We start from the raw sequence: 13,689 nt of genomic DNA, 5'->3' as shown, positions 1-13,689 counted from the left end.
GATAATTTAGCATTAAGTGAAGGGGAAGTCAAAATAGAACATTCAACTCTTGCTCTTTTCCATGAGTGAGCAAGTAGCTCTGAACTGGTCTGGCTATTGGCTGTGGTCTACACATAAATAAACAGGGAGAAGTCACTGAAGGATCTTGGGATATACAAGATTTAGTCTAAGAAGGTAAGACATGCCCATAGGAACAGCTTTTTTTTTTTTTTTTAAATTCTGCTTTTGGTATGTATTGGCATATTTTGTTAAAGGTTACCTCTCTAGTGTATGGGTTTATTGTATAGCAAACAGTATTCTCAGTTCTCTGTCCCCAGGAAAGCATCACTGCCTCCTGGTCTGTCTATGTGACATCTGGAAATTGAAGAGCTAAGGGAAGTTGCTTGGATTTTTGCATTGAGTTGGTACAAAGCTGGGAACAGAGCCTTCTCTTCTACCACAGCTTTCAATCCCTTGATTTCTCTCTGAAACATCATTTTCAAGCAATAGGTCTTTCCTATTATTTTCATTTCCTATTATGACCAGCTTAGTTCAGAACCCTTTTATCCAACAGTCTTACACAGGTATAGGACTTTATATATTGCTTTGCCACCTCATAGTTGTGATATCAGTGGCTACAGAGAAACAGTAACTTTTGTGTGTTTAATTCAAACGTTGTCTTCCACATCTATTTTCCCATGAAGATGTTGTGCTGCATGTGTTGATTAAAAAAAGGTAAAAAGTTGTGACTAGGGACATTGAGAACTGCCAGACTGGGCATATTCTGGTTTTCAATTTCTTTCTGATAATGCTTAGTACTATGTGCATTAGACAAATGGATCTAAAATCTTTATTGATTAGGCTGTGTTTAAAGATGACATTACTTAGTTGTTCCTTCCTAATGTTAATTAGAAGGTGTAATTCTTACATGCAGTATTTTGAGGCAGATAGCCCATGGGTTATCTCTTTAATAAAAATAGTTGGGATTTTTATGTATGTGCAGTAAATAAAAGTGGGAAAAAATAACCCTGCATGCATCCAGTTGTGTTCAAGCCTTGTCAAGCTTTGACAGGATTACAAAAGTCACCACCACTAAATATTTGTTTGTGAATTTAGTTAAGAAGTATTCCCTCTTAACAGTTTCAATTTGCCTTTGCCAGACTCCTGTTTTACTCCTGTGAACATAGGAAACTACAATTGCTTTGTGAATTGCAGAGCAGTAGATTCTGTGGGAAGTGAATGTTGCATAGCAGGAAGAACAGATAAGCATATGTATTTGGGGAGGCCCATAAACAATATGAAAGAAAATGTACCTGTGTGTGTTTCTTGTCTATCTTTTTATTAGCTTCACTGTTTGGAATTAATCAGAATAACAAATTTGTTCACTTCAGTGCTAAGTTTCATCTCCTTTTTCAAGAAAAGTAATTCCCTAACTTTTCAAAATAAATTTTATATTATTTACTTTTATCATTTTTCTTTACTATAAAAAAAAAAGGTGTGTTTAGCTGCTGCTTCATTTTTCTCTTTCGAAGAGTACTTAGGCAGAGACAGCCTCTTCCTGTAAGCCAGAAGGCTGGGTGCCTTGCTGTTTCATCTGCTGGCAGAGAGCTCAGCGTCCTGGGGATTCTTCAGTCAGACGAAAGTTCATAATTCTTCTTTTTGAGCTTTCAGAGAATTAATTGAAGTAGAAGCTACAGAACTTCCTTCACAAGCCAGAGAAGTAGATCAAGAATGTATTCATGTACCTCAAAAATTTTTCCTCAGAAATATTTTGAGGATAGGGAGGGGGGAAAAAAGCTTTTAGTAGGATCTATTTTTAGAATTAAATTTACTTAACTAATTTTTAAAAATTCATATGTGTCTAGATCTCATTTATCTGCTCTCAGTAAAAATGTGTAAGAGGGAGCACCGCAAAGCTTTGGTGTTTCCAAGATAAAGGTAGTTGTCTTCCCCTCCTATCCCTTTTCTCCACCTGGGAACTTCTACAAAAGTTCATATAAATAAAAATATTTTTAAGTTAATTTAATCTGAATTGTAGGCAGCCCAAAACTTCGTGTATTTTGATGGTAAATTCAATATTCTGAATGTGTCAGATTTGTGTACCCACAGAGCATAACAGTCAAAGAGATTGGCAGAGGAAGAAACTGCAGTTTTGGCAAGTAGGTAAGGGGCTTTTTGTACCCAGTGAGGCATGGGGAGACAGTTTGGATTTCAACACAGGCAGAAAACATTCTGACCACATGCTTACATGATCAACAATGAAACAACAAAATATTGACAAGCAGCTACTGTATTTTGATGCATTTAACCTAGGGGTTATCAGTTTAAAAACAAAACTGCAATTCAGCAGCACCATTAGAATCTGGATATGCACAGATAATACAAGGGGAAGTTTATTCTAGGACCTGTCTCCTTCAGAGCTTCACAGTGTCTGATTTCTCCATAGCCTACATCCTTTCCCATAGCTTGCTCTCACCATGCCAGTAGTCCCCCAGCTTCAGATTTGTGTATGCTGTCTGAGTACAAAATGTATAAAATAAAAGATGGTATTATCTTCAGCTTTCACAGTTACTTGCTCGTTAGAACTAGGCTTTCTTAGGAAATGAAATATGACACAGGATTTTTGGTTTTGTGGTGAATTTGGGTTGTTTTTTTTTTTTTCCCTAGGATGTGATGTAATTCTGTAAAGTTAAAAATAAAAGCAAAAAACTTTCAGCATTTGTACTCTGCAGTCTCTGAGGAGCACATATAACGACACATTATGCAGCATCATCTCGGGCTTCAGAAGTGTAAAAATTGAGATCTAATGCGTAGTATGTAGAAGTTTTTTAATGTTCATATTGTCAGATGAGCACCACATTTAAATGTGTAGCTACAGTCCATAGAGCTTGGAATTTCAGACATTGTTTCTGTTATCCTTTGAATAGAAACAGTCAAAGAATGGATCTGGAAGCCAGCAGGAATTTGACATCTGAGCAAAAAATAAGTGTGTTTAGCTCCCTTATTTTTCTTCGTGAGAAATGGTTAGGATGACTTTTTTTTTTTCTAATTTTAAAGAAACACTTTTTCCTCATTCTTACTTCTGTGCAGTGGTGAAATACAATCTTTTTCCACTCTTTCTGATATTCTCACAAGTGGAGTCTGTAAGTCTTTTAATGTCACTAGCTTGGAGCCTTCAGCTAAATAATGCCAAACCAAGCCTGTTTGTACACTAATGTTTTGTCACTGAGGTTGCCATCGTTACTTCAGAAGTATGGCACACAGAGGCACTGAGTCTTGGCTAACTTACCTTCAGATACTTATTCGCCATTCTAGTATTGATTCTTCCTTTCTGACAAATTGTGCCTGTAACGTTGCAGTTTTGTCTTAATGGAACAAGAAGATAGGACTTTGATTTTGGGGAGCAGAGAGATGGGGAAAAGGGTGGGCATAGGATCAAATCATAATGGTGTAGTGATTTTCTTCAGTAAACGAATCAATCTCAGTAGCATTTTTAAAACCCGTTTCTAGACTCTGCGTTGCCAGCATTGTCTTTCATTGAAGCTACAGTGAACATGGCAGCTGGGGCATTTTACTGGCTGCTGGAAAAAGCTAATGAGTGAAAGACCTGAAGGAATGACTTCTGGTCTTCCTGGATAGGGCCAGAATTTACAGTGTTGGTCTATAGATTTATGTCATCTAGGAATCACAACCTGTAATCTGTTGTTCTAGTCATATAAATCTGAAATGTTTTTCTCTGCAGTCTCATTTTAGACAAATGCATGAAATGGGCTCTAGGCTCAATTTAACATTTGAGTATGATAAATACGATGGGCTTTACTCAACTTGGCATTTTTCAAGTGGGAAGCCTGTAATATGTGTCTAAAGGTAGATAGAACAATTTAATTTGCTGAAAGCTGTAAAACAGACCTGTGCTCCCTAATTGCATATTTGCATGTTCTTAACAATGGTGCTTAGCAGATAGCTTACACCTTTTCCTTTAAAAAATAAGGACTCTTGCATTTGTCACATAGTAAGAGCATGCATGAAGTAGTTACTATTGAATATCTGATGCATGAGAAATTCATGTCGTCTCTTATTTTGCAGTGATATGCAGATCTCTTTGTATTACAGGATGTAGCCCCTTTTAATTAACCTCACTGTTGGCAAAAGATAAGAAATGTTCTCTTTTTTTATTTTTTTAGAGGTCAGAAACATTGTTTATGAAAAAACAATTGACATACTGTAAGTGTGCAAGCTTAAATAAAGCTGTATATATGGGCCAGTCAGAATAACTGCAAGTACATATTGCAGTCATTGACAGAGGAGAAAGACGTGAGCATGCAGTCCTTGCTGCTCTGAGAGGTTATTTTGTGGTTATATCGACCGTATGTAAGGGTTCTGGTCTCAAGTTAGACTCTCATTAGCCATTCCTCCTGGAGTGCTCTGACACACCAGAACCCTGTAGAGTGCCTACAGCACTCACTCCCCACAATCAAATATTTCTGCATTTCCCAGTGTATCCATTTTTATCCATATTATCTCCCCATTAGTTTGGATATTGGAGATTTAACAAGAAGCCTGTATTGCATATATAAATACATCTCACAGTTCCTTGATCAACATACTATGTCTGTTTTAATGATGAAGCAGCTGAGGTGTTCTGATCAGTGTTCTCAAAGATTATAAAACAGTTTTCAATAAATCACTGGGTTTTTTCCCCTTCTTTGTCATTTATAGGCTCTGTATATCTGGATTTATAGATGCATGATAGACGAAGCATTGTTTGCAGAACAATGGATGTTTTGCTTCTATCAAAGGAATCTGTTTTGATGGTCTTCAAGAAAAGGAATTTTTGAGTAATCAGATCTTCCTAGCTTTGATTTTTTTGGCAGGTTTGGAGAAAAATTGTGGTTGGCTTTTTTTGCCATAGAAGTTGAGAGTGTCAATAGTAGTGCACAAGGTGAAGAGAGTGAAATCAGCTATTAAAAATGTTTATGGTGAAGGAGCCTCTTGACTTCACACCTGTGTACTGCTGATTTGGAAAGTGCATTTCTGAACCTGAAGGCCTTGGTCTGCCATTTTGGGAGACAAGGAGTTAGTTGGGGATGGAAAGACTGGAGTTTGTATTCTTTCTGCTCTGTTACCCATTGCTATCTTCATGGATCTGACACTCTGTTTTTCTGACAGTGCACTCAGTACTGCTTCGCCAGGGAAAATTGCACAAAACAAGCCTAGTGCATCAGCATTTTCATTGTGTATTAAGCTGAGCCTCCCTTCACATGGTCACATCCCCTTTTTAATCTGGGATTCCATGTCCCTTTCCCAGTCCAGCCTGTTTCTGTGGTGTCTATTGCTGGTCTCCCTGAGCTTCTGTTTCTGTGGTTTGAGTGTTTTTTGTGTGGCTGAGTGTTAAGACCTGCAGGACTTTTGGAAGTGGCGTTGTTTGGGGGTTAGGCAATACACTGATTTAGTGTTAGTAGTTTGTCATAGACTGAGGTGATGGCCGCGTTCAAGTTGGATTTCCTCCCAGAGATGATGGTGGACCATTGCTCCTTGAATGCAAGCCCTGTGTAAGTATTTTCTTTTCATGTCTAAGTTATGACTAAACTGATAGTTGGAATTGCTATCTCAAGCTTCTGCTGTCTGATGGGGCAGAGGGAGACAGGAAGGAGAGATGAGAGAGCCTGCAGTTTGTTTTCTTGAAGAAATCCTAGTGGTCATGGAAAATTGATGTTGGTTTCTAGATGGGGGGAAAATGGTCTGATAATTGTGGTGATAAGGACTAAGGAGGAATAAAGCTGTTTGATGATACTGTTTATAGTATGCTACAGGTGCTGATTTACAAAATGGATTATTTAAATCTGTTGTGGGGAGAACATTTTCTGTTCTTCCCTATTAATGACTCCAGATTAAACCTTTTAATTAGGAGTAAAATATTCTTTGAATACTGTTGAGGTCATGTTAAGAGTTGCCCAATTAACAGGAGCCATGTTGTGTTCTTGAAGCTACCCATGGAAGGCAGGGCTGAAAATTATTATTGGAGAGGGTAAACAATTTCCAACTGCTCTTAATTGAAATGGAAAGGGGTAGTTTACATCTTTGTAAAAGGTATTGTTTCTCTTGGCTATTTGGAGTGGTGCTGACCCTTTCTGAGCGGAAAGGTGGAGAGGAGTGAAAGGATTTATGATGATTCCCTTCCCTTCTCTTCTAGTAAGAAGCTTTGTTGGTTTTGAGGTCTGTTCATACAGCTACAAAATTACGAGCTTTCCCTAGCATCAGTTTTTCCTTAGGCTCTGAACAGCAACATATTGATGGGAAAAATTACTAAATGTTACCAGGCTTCAAAATTTCTTTTTTTTATTCTATTTGGGGGAAATATGATTTCAGATGGACAGTGAGAGAAATACTATCATGTGCAGTTAATAAGCCATTCAAACTATCTTCAAAGGAAAAAAAGCAGAGATGAAGAGAGCTGACTACTCTGGAAGAAGACCACCTGTATTCTTCAACAAAGAGTTTGGGGGTGGGGGGACTCATTGTATAGTTGCTGTTCCACTCCCCATGTCCTTTCTAGATTATGCAGGGATTGGTCAGCAATTTTAACCAACTGATCGCTATAGCTACAATAGGATGTCGTTACAGGCAGACTTCCGCAGGGACAGGGGCTCTGGTGTACCAGGCTGGGAGTGCTGATAACAAGACATCACATTGCACCTAACAAAAAATGAGGAGTCAATACAGAGAGCAGTGTAGGACTCTGAACTGGCTGGGTGGAGCATAACACAACCTTTATTAATAGGGTGTAAGCTGTTCACATGGCTAGACAGAATGCCTTGAAACCTGTTGAGGATTCCCTTACTCAAAACTTCTGTGTTGTTGTAGTCTAAGAAGTGACTTCTTTTTCTGTGTTAGAATCCTGACATTATTGAACCTGATTCAGTCTGTGACTAACTGGATTGTCCAATCCCAGCCTGTTCATGTACAATCTAAGCCTGTTTTTTTGCCAGTTACTGTTGAAAGCTCCCTAGTTTCACAAAGAAGTATTGCCCTGTAAACCTTTAAAGAAACTTATCATTGAATCAATTGATTCTGTTTCTCTTTTTAAGATGGATCTTCACCTTGGGAAACAGTTACAATTAGTCTCATTTAAAAGTGTTGTAATAACATTTTCTCATTTTCAGTGATTACTGATAACTTTGGTAGTTTGGAGGTAGACTGAGCTTAGGTTCCTTTCGGTTCTGGTTTCTTTTTCCGTAAAATTTTACGTGGTTGAATTAGTGATATTTTTCAGTTATCTCAGCAGATTTATATCCTGAATCCCAGATGTTGACTACACTATGGGAACAGAGTTTTAAACAGCTGTGTTGAGTGTGTTTGGTTTCCAAGTACACAGCTTGCCAGTGAATGTGAATGTACTCTGGTACGCATACTGGGAATGTGCAAGAGCTTCTCTTTATATGTATATTTTCATCATCCACATTTATATATGCGTAGAAATTTATTTTTTCTTCAATTTTGCTGTAAGCGTGCTTTTGTCTAGAAACTGTAGGAAGATATAAACTAGAAACTGCTTCTTGTTTTTCATAGCTCTAAGAAAATGAATGGCACACTGGATCACCCAGACCAACCTGATCTAGATGCTATCAAAATGTTTGTGGGTCAAGTCCCACGGAGCTGGTGTGAGAAGGATCTAAGAGAACTTTTTGAACAGTATGGTGCTGTCTATGAAATCAATGTCTTGCGGGACAGGAGCCAAAACCCTCCTCAAAGCAAAGGTGAGAACTTCTGCACTTCTCTTTAGAGACTTGGGGTTTCAGCCACTTTCTCATAGTTGCAGTCTTAGCTGTGTGCTTATTCAAACAGCCCTGTAGGAGCTCAGTGTGACCAGGTGTGCATGCAAGCCCAGATTTTATAAAGTCTTTCAGTGTATTTGTCTAATTATGCTTGAATTATGATCCAGTCATTAGCTGAGAAAAATAATTTCTTTTTTTAGAGTTCAGCAGTGATGGAGTTGCTTGAGGAGTATGGATTATAATTGCAAAGCAAAACATTCAGTTAATACTGTGTTGCTCCAGAGCATCACTGTGATGCTGTGATATGATAAAATGTTGCTGGATGGGACACAGTTTTAGGCAAAACATGAAATTGAGGTCTTAGTCGTTCATGTAAATCGAATACTTGTAAACATGTATTACTAAATTTTGTGCCTGGATTTGCAGTTCAGTTACATGCAATATTTCATGTGAAGCTAGGTAGGGTTTTGGTACTAGGAAATAACTGAGTTTGAAAATGAAGTAGCCGACAGATGTATCTCAGTGTTTGTTTTAATGGTATAGTAGTGATGTTGGGTCAGTTCTGAACATATTCTATTTTATTACACTCGGAAATCTTTTTTAAACTGTCACAATCAGTAGCACCTACCTGTGTCAGTGCCTAACCTCTTCTACTTATACATCTTGCATTGGAAGGATGAAGTGGGGCTTGCAATTCCTGTACAGCACTCCAACATTGAGTGTTCTTTCCTGGCGAGCATTTTGTTTCAATTGCAGGGTGCTGTTTTGTTACATTTTATACCCGTAAAGCTGCACTAGAAGCACAGAATGCTCTTCACAACATGAAGATCCTCCCAGGGGTAAGAGCAGAGCCCTGCTTTCTTCACAACTCTGTCTTGTTTCTCTGAGCTCCAGCGCCACTGAAGTACAAACAAGTTGTGTTGCCTAAAATAATATTGTAAAAAAGCTATTCAAAAGATCGGTGTTATGAGATCTATATAATAACAGATCTTATGAGAATTTTGGAGTATTCAACAGAATAATATGGTAGTGAAGTGGGTGGGCATGGCTTTTATAATACTCTGAGGAGGAATGATGGCATATAATTAGGAAGGCCTTTCTTCCTGCAATTTTTGTAGTGTTACGTATGCACCTCTCTAGAGGCAATTTGGGCTACAATTTCTTTCTTTCACAATTCTTATGGCTTATATTTCATATAGCACGAAGTGAATGTATCTGGGATTAAATAATCTTTTTACATTTTAGATGCACCATCCTATCCAGATGAAACCAGCTGACAGCGAAAAGAGTAATGGTAAGCTTTACTAAAGTCCGAGTTTGGTGTCATCATTTGTGCTAGTCAGGAAGCTTGAGGATTTCCCTTTTGCTTAACAGCTTCTGATGAAGTCTTGAATTTGAGGCCTTATTTTTTAAAGAAAAAAGTGAAAAGAGAAAGGTGTGTTTTCAATACAGTAGGTAGTGTGAGTGATGTCTCTAAAATTCCATGACTCAGAGTATCTCCCCCCTCTGCTGCTTGTGGTAGAACCACGTTGTCAGTTAGGGAAACATCCAGTGAGTTCTTCTTTGTACTAAGGTGGTTTAAATCTTTGTTGGGGACATGGACAGTGGGATTGAGTGCATTCTCAGCAGGCCTATGGGTGATGTCAAGCTGAGTGCTGTGGTTGATACCCTAGAGAGAAAGGAAGTCATCCAGAGGAGCCTTGACAGGCTGGAGAGGTGGGCATGTGCTGGCCTTATGAAGTTCAACAAGGCCAAGTGCAAGGTCCTGCAAACATGGATACAGCTTTGGTGATGAGCAGATGGAAAGCAGCCCTGAGAAGGACTCAGGGGTATTGGTGGCTGAAAAACTGAATATAAACAGACAGTGTGCACTTGCAGCCCAGAAAGCCAGTCATATCCTGGGCTGCATCTAAAGAAGGGGCAACAGGTTGAAGGGGTGATTCTCCCTCTCTGCTGTCATGAGACCCCACCTGTTGGACTGCATCCAGCTCTGGGACCTCCAGCATAAGACATCGACCTGCTCAAGCACCTTCAGGGAGGGGCCATCAAGATAATCAGAGGAATGGAGCAACTTCCCTATGAGGACAGGCTGAGAGAGCTGGGATTGTTCCGCCTGGAGAAGGGAAGGCTCTAGAGAGACTTTCTAGCAGCCTTCCAGTACCTGCAGGGGGCCTAGAAGAAGGATGTGGAGGGATTGTTAATCTAGGAGTCTAGTGATAGCACAAGGAATAACAGTATTAAACCGACAGAGATTTGGATTAGATTTTAGGAAGAAATTCTTTACTGTGAGGGTGGTGAGACACTGGAACAGATTACCCAGAGGAACTGTGGATGCCCCATCCTTGGAAGCGTTCAAGACCTGTCTGGATGGGGCTTTGAGCAGCCTGGTCTAGTCAAAGGAACTAGGTGATCTTTAAGATCCTTTCCAAACGAAACTATGATTGTATGAAATCTAGAAATGCCTTTTCAAGTGTTTGTCCAATGTGAAGCAAGGCCTGTTGCAGCTAGGGTAGGAGTCAAAAATACTTCTTGTAGCACACAAGAGAGGTTGAGAATTAACAGCAGTTCAGTAGAAAAGAAAAATGGATTATATCTACACATTGGCCATTTCAGATGGATGAAGAATTTAGCATCTACCACTGGGTAAATGATCATTTATCCATGCATTTCCTTGTGAGTTTATATACATACATACATGCATGTATCTGTTTTGTCGCAACATAAGCAAAGAAAGCTTTTAGCATCCTGTCATTTCAGCCTTTCTAGGCTTGGCCAAATTTTATTTTCTTCATTTGCAGTAGTTTGTGTCGCATCATGGAGAAGATAGTCCTGGTTCGAGAAAGCTTACCTCTTAATATAATTGAAAACAGAAGATGGAATAAATGGGTAGCATATAGTAAGAGTAATTCCATCTGCAGATTCCTCCATGGGTATACAGGACATGTTCCTGTGTAAATATATCTAGAAAGGAGAAATTCTTTTGAATTTTGTTGGGAGGAGAACAGAATAGGTTCTCTAAACTAAAACTGATCTTGCATTACATACAAACACACATACAAATATCCTGGGAAAATAATGGAAAGAGAGAAAAGTATTTAATGGAATTTTAGGATGGTAATTCTGAGGCTATTATTTAACTCTTGAGTGTAATAACAAGTGAAGGTGACAACAATAAATAAGAAAGCATTAGTTATGAAAGTATTGGAACTTGCCACTTAGAAGAGGGAGTCTGGATCTCTTGAACTAAAATGGACTGCTAAAAGGATTTGAAAGCAGCTTTCTGCTCTAAGACCAGAAAGTGAATTGGGTACAGCATGAAGATTTAATGGCCAGTTAAAGCTGTGTCTGCTGGGATAGTTTGGAGTTTTCCTTTCCAGCACCATAGAAGACTCAACAAATGAGTTGATTTCCCCTCACTATAGCACTGAATAGGAGAAGACTTTATTGAAGCTTCAAAATGTACTAGAGCCTTCATCATACTATATTTTATATTGTGATGAATGTCGTATATCTAAACGGTTTTGTATTTTCAAGAGGTATATATAATTTGCTTCATCCTTTAAAAGAAAGTGTTTCAGAGGTGATTAGCATCCTTAAGTAAATCGAGAGTATAAAATTCTGCTCTGAATTCAAATTTACCCCGCTCCCACAAGTGACCTTCAGCTGACATTAGTAACAACTAACTGAAAAATTAAGAGAAATGTCTTTCTGACCCATTTATTTTAAAACAGTCTGCACACTGACAAGTATTCTTCAACTCTAATATATCTAGTAGCATCAGTATGTAGAGCCAAGAAACAGTACCACACAGTCCATGGTTTGATTTGAGGTGTTATTTTCGTGCTTTTGGTGCAGATCAGAATGGGCGTATCACTAACAGAAGTAAAAGTGGTCTGTTTTAGCAACTGCTGTTGTTTCCACTGTTGAGAGAGGAGCATGAGGAAATGGGCATATCTAAATTCAAGTGATTGGCAGGAGGCTAGAAAGAAGCTTTCTGCAGTTCACTTGCTTTTTTATATGCAGTTAGGTATATGTTGGCAGTCTAAAGATAGAATAGGCAGAGGAAAGACGATCAAAGTACTCCAATAAACCACATTCAAGCCTTCTTTCTCCTGGAACTGAAGAGGTACAGAGAAGTGCTGAATCTGACATATTTTTTTCCTTTTTTTTTTTACACTCCTGTTGTTCACAGTCTTCACAAGCTAAAAGTAGTCAGCAAGTTAGAAACATCAAATCATAAAACAGGCATCCATGAGGTTCATTGAAGTACCTCATATGCATCCTCTTAAATTGAAGAAACAGTCCATTACTGGGAATCTGGTTTTGATAAGCCCATATCCTAAATACAAGGGAAATAACTGCAGTTAATGGAGAAGACTTGACAAAATAAGATCTAGAAAGCACATATTTGCTGGTAATACTTTTTATCTTTTGATTCCTTAGCAGTAGAAGATAGGAAGTTGTTTATTGGAATGATATCCAAGAAGTGCAATGAAAATGATATTCGAGTGATGTTCTCCCCCTTTGGGCAGATTGAAGAATGCAGGATATTACGGGGCCCGGATGGCTTGAGCCGAGGTAAGCAAAGCAAGAAGCTTTTTTGGCAGTTTGAGGATGCTGGAGGCTGCCTTTTGCAACTCAACCTGGCATTTGAGCTTTTTCAGTGGTTCCCACCTACACCCCCTCCCTGCCCAGTAAGCATTTTCATTCCTGTATTCACCCCAATAGTTGTGGAGGTAGTGAACAACTTGATTCTTTTTTGTTCTTTCCCCAGGTTGTGCATTTGTGACTTTTACAACAAGAGCCATGGCACAAACAGCAATCAAAGCAATGCACCAAGCACAAACCATGGAGGTAAAACAAGTTAGTGGGTGTCAGGAGCAGATGTAATTTGTCAGACAATCACTATGGAGTTTAAAGGACTAGAGAGCAGAGAGCAGGATAAGTGCAGTTGTGTGTTTCTTCACAAATACTGCTCCTGGACCTTTTTGTTTATTCTGCTCTATTTTTAGTGTTTGAGATAGAAACTTCATCTGCAGAGAAAATACCAAAATACAAAATAGAATTAAAAGCAAACAAGATTTTGAGCCTTTGATAAAATGTGCTATTTGAATATTTGTGTGTCTGCATGTATGCATAGAGGAGGAGGGAAATGCTTCCAATGACTGGGTCTTAATGCAGTATTTTTGTGACTGCTGGGGATAGCAAGTATGTAATTGTTTGAATTGCTGTTTGCAGGGTTGCTCTTCTCCCATTGTTGTAAAATTTGCAGACACGCAGAAGGACAAAGAGCAGAAACGAATTGCTCAGCAACTTCAGCAACAAATGCAACAGATCAGTGCTGCCTCAATATGGGGAAACCTGGCTGGTCTCAACACACTTGGACCCCAGTACTTAGCAGTGAGTTTCTGATTTGATCTGTTTTCATCTCTTCAGGGTTTGCAGTGTCTGACTGTCTTGCAATGTTTAATATATTCATTTTTAGAAGGCTCCTGGTAGATAGGAGCTGGGTTCTTAATCCCCATTTTGTGGATGAGAAGGCTGAAACTGTGTTATGTGCTCTCATCTAGCTGGGATACATTTAAGGGAGGATTTCAACCCCAGTCACAGTAGCCCTAATTACTGAAACCTTGGGGTTTTCTCCTGTGTTCTGTAGAATGTGCTTTTTCTTTTTTATACTACTGCCTCAATGTTTACTATATAAATGCCCTTTTCATGTCTATCTGATGGCATAGTTCTTGTATTCCTTTATCATTTTGTTTCCGTCATCCTCTTCCAGTGTAACCTGGAACAGTACTTGGTACTGTCCAAATAGAAAAGATCAGATTGGAAACAGAGTAAATAAACCCCAACAACAAAAACCAAACCAAATAAAGACAAACCCTACAGAAAATAGAGAGAAACTACTCTCTTTAGCAAAAAAGATGTAACAGAA

At 38.8% G+C, this 13,689-nt stretch overlaps 1 protein-coding gene across 22 annotated transcripts in view; it reads left to right on the top strand.

Annotated features, from left to right (window-relative positions):
* Nucleotides 1-13,689, top strand: part of CELF1 (CUGBP Elav-like family member 1) — a 64,289-nt gene that overhangs the window by 26,561 nt on the left and 24,039 nt on the right. For 12 of the 22 annotated variants that reach the window (XM_039553352.1, XM_039553364.1, XM_039553362.1 and 9 more), the window contains 6 exons: nucleotides 7,549-7,736; nucleotides 8,511-8,593; nucleotides 9,000-9,048; nucleotides 12,198-12,332; nucleotides 12,529-12,608; nucleotides 12,993-13,154. In XM_039553352.1, the coding sequence (XP_039409286.1) occupies nucleotides 7,549-7,736; nucleotides 8,511-8,593; nucleotides 9,000-9,048; nucleotides 12,198-12,332; nucleotides 12,529-12,608; nucleotides 12,993-13,154 (697 nt within the window). Of the gene's footprint in view, nucleotides 1-5,423; nucleotides 5,532-7,548; nucleotides 7,737-8,510; nucleotides 8,594-8,999; nucleotides 9,049-12,197; nucleotides 12,333-12,528; nucleotides 12,609-12,992; nucleotides 13,155-13,689 lie in introns of those variants that run through there. The other 10 variants (XM_039553355.1, XM_039553360.1, XM_039553359.1 and 7 more) reach the window with 4 other exon arrangements.

Source organism: Corvus cornix, chromosome 5, assembly GCF_000738735.6.
Source record: "Corvus cornix cornix isolate S_Up_H32 chromosome 5, ASM73873v5, whole genome shotgun sequence".
Classification (NCBI taxonomy): Eukaryota; Metazoa; Chordata; class Aves; order Passeriformes; family Corvidae; genus Corvus; species Corvus cornix.
Note: the sequence above shows the minus strand (reverse complement) of the source record. Positions and strands in the feature narration are given on the sequence as shown.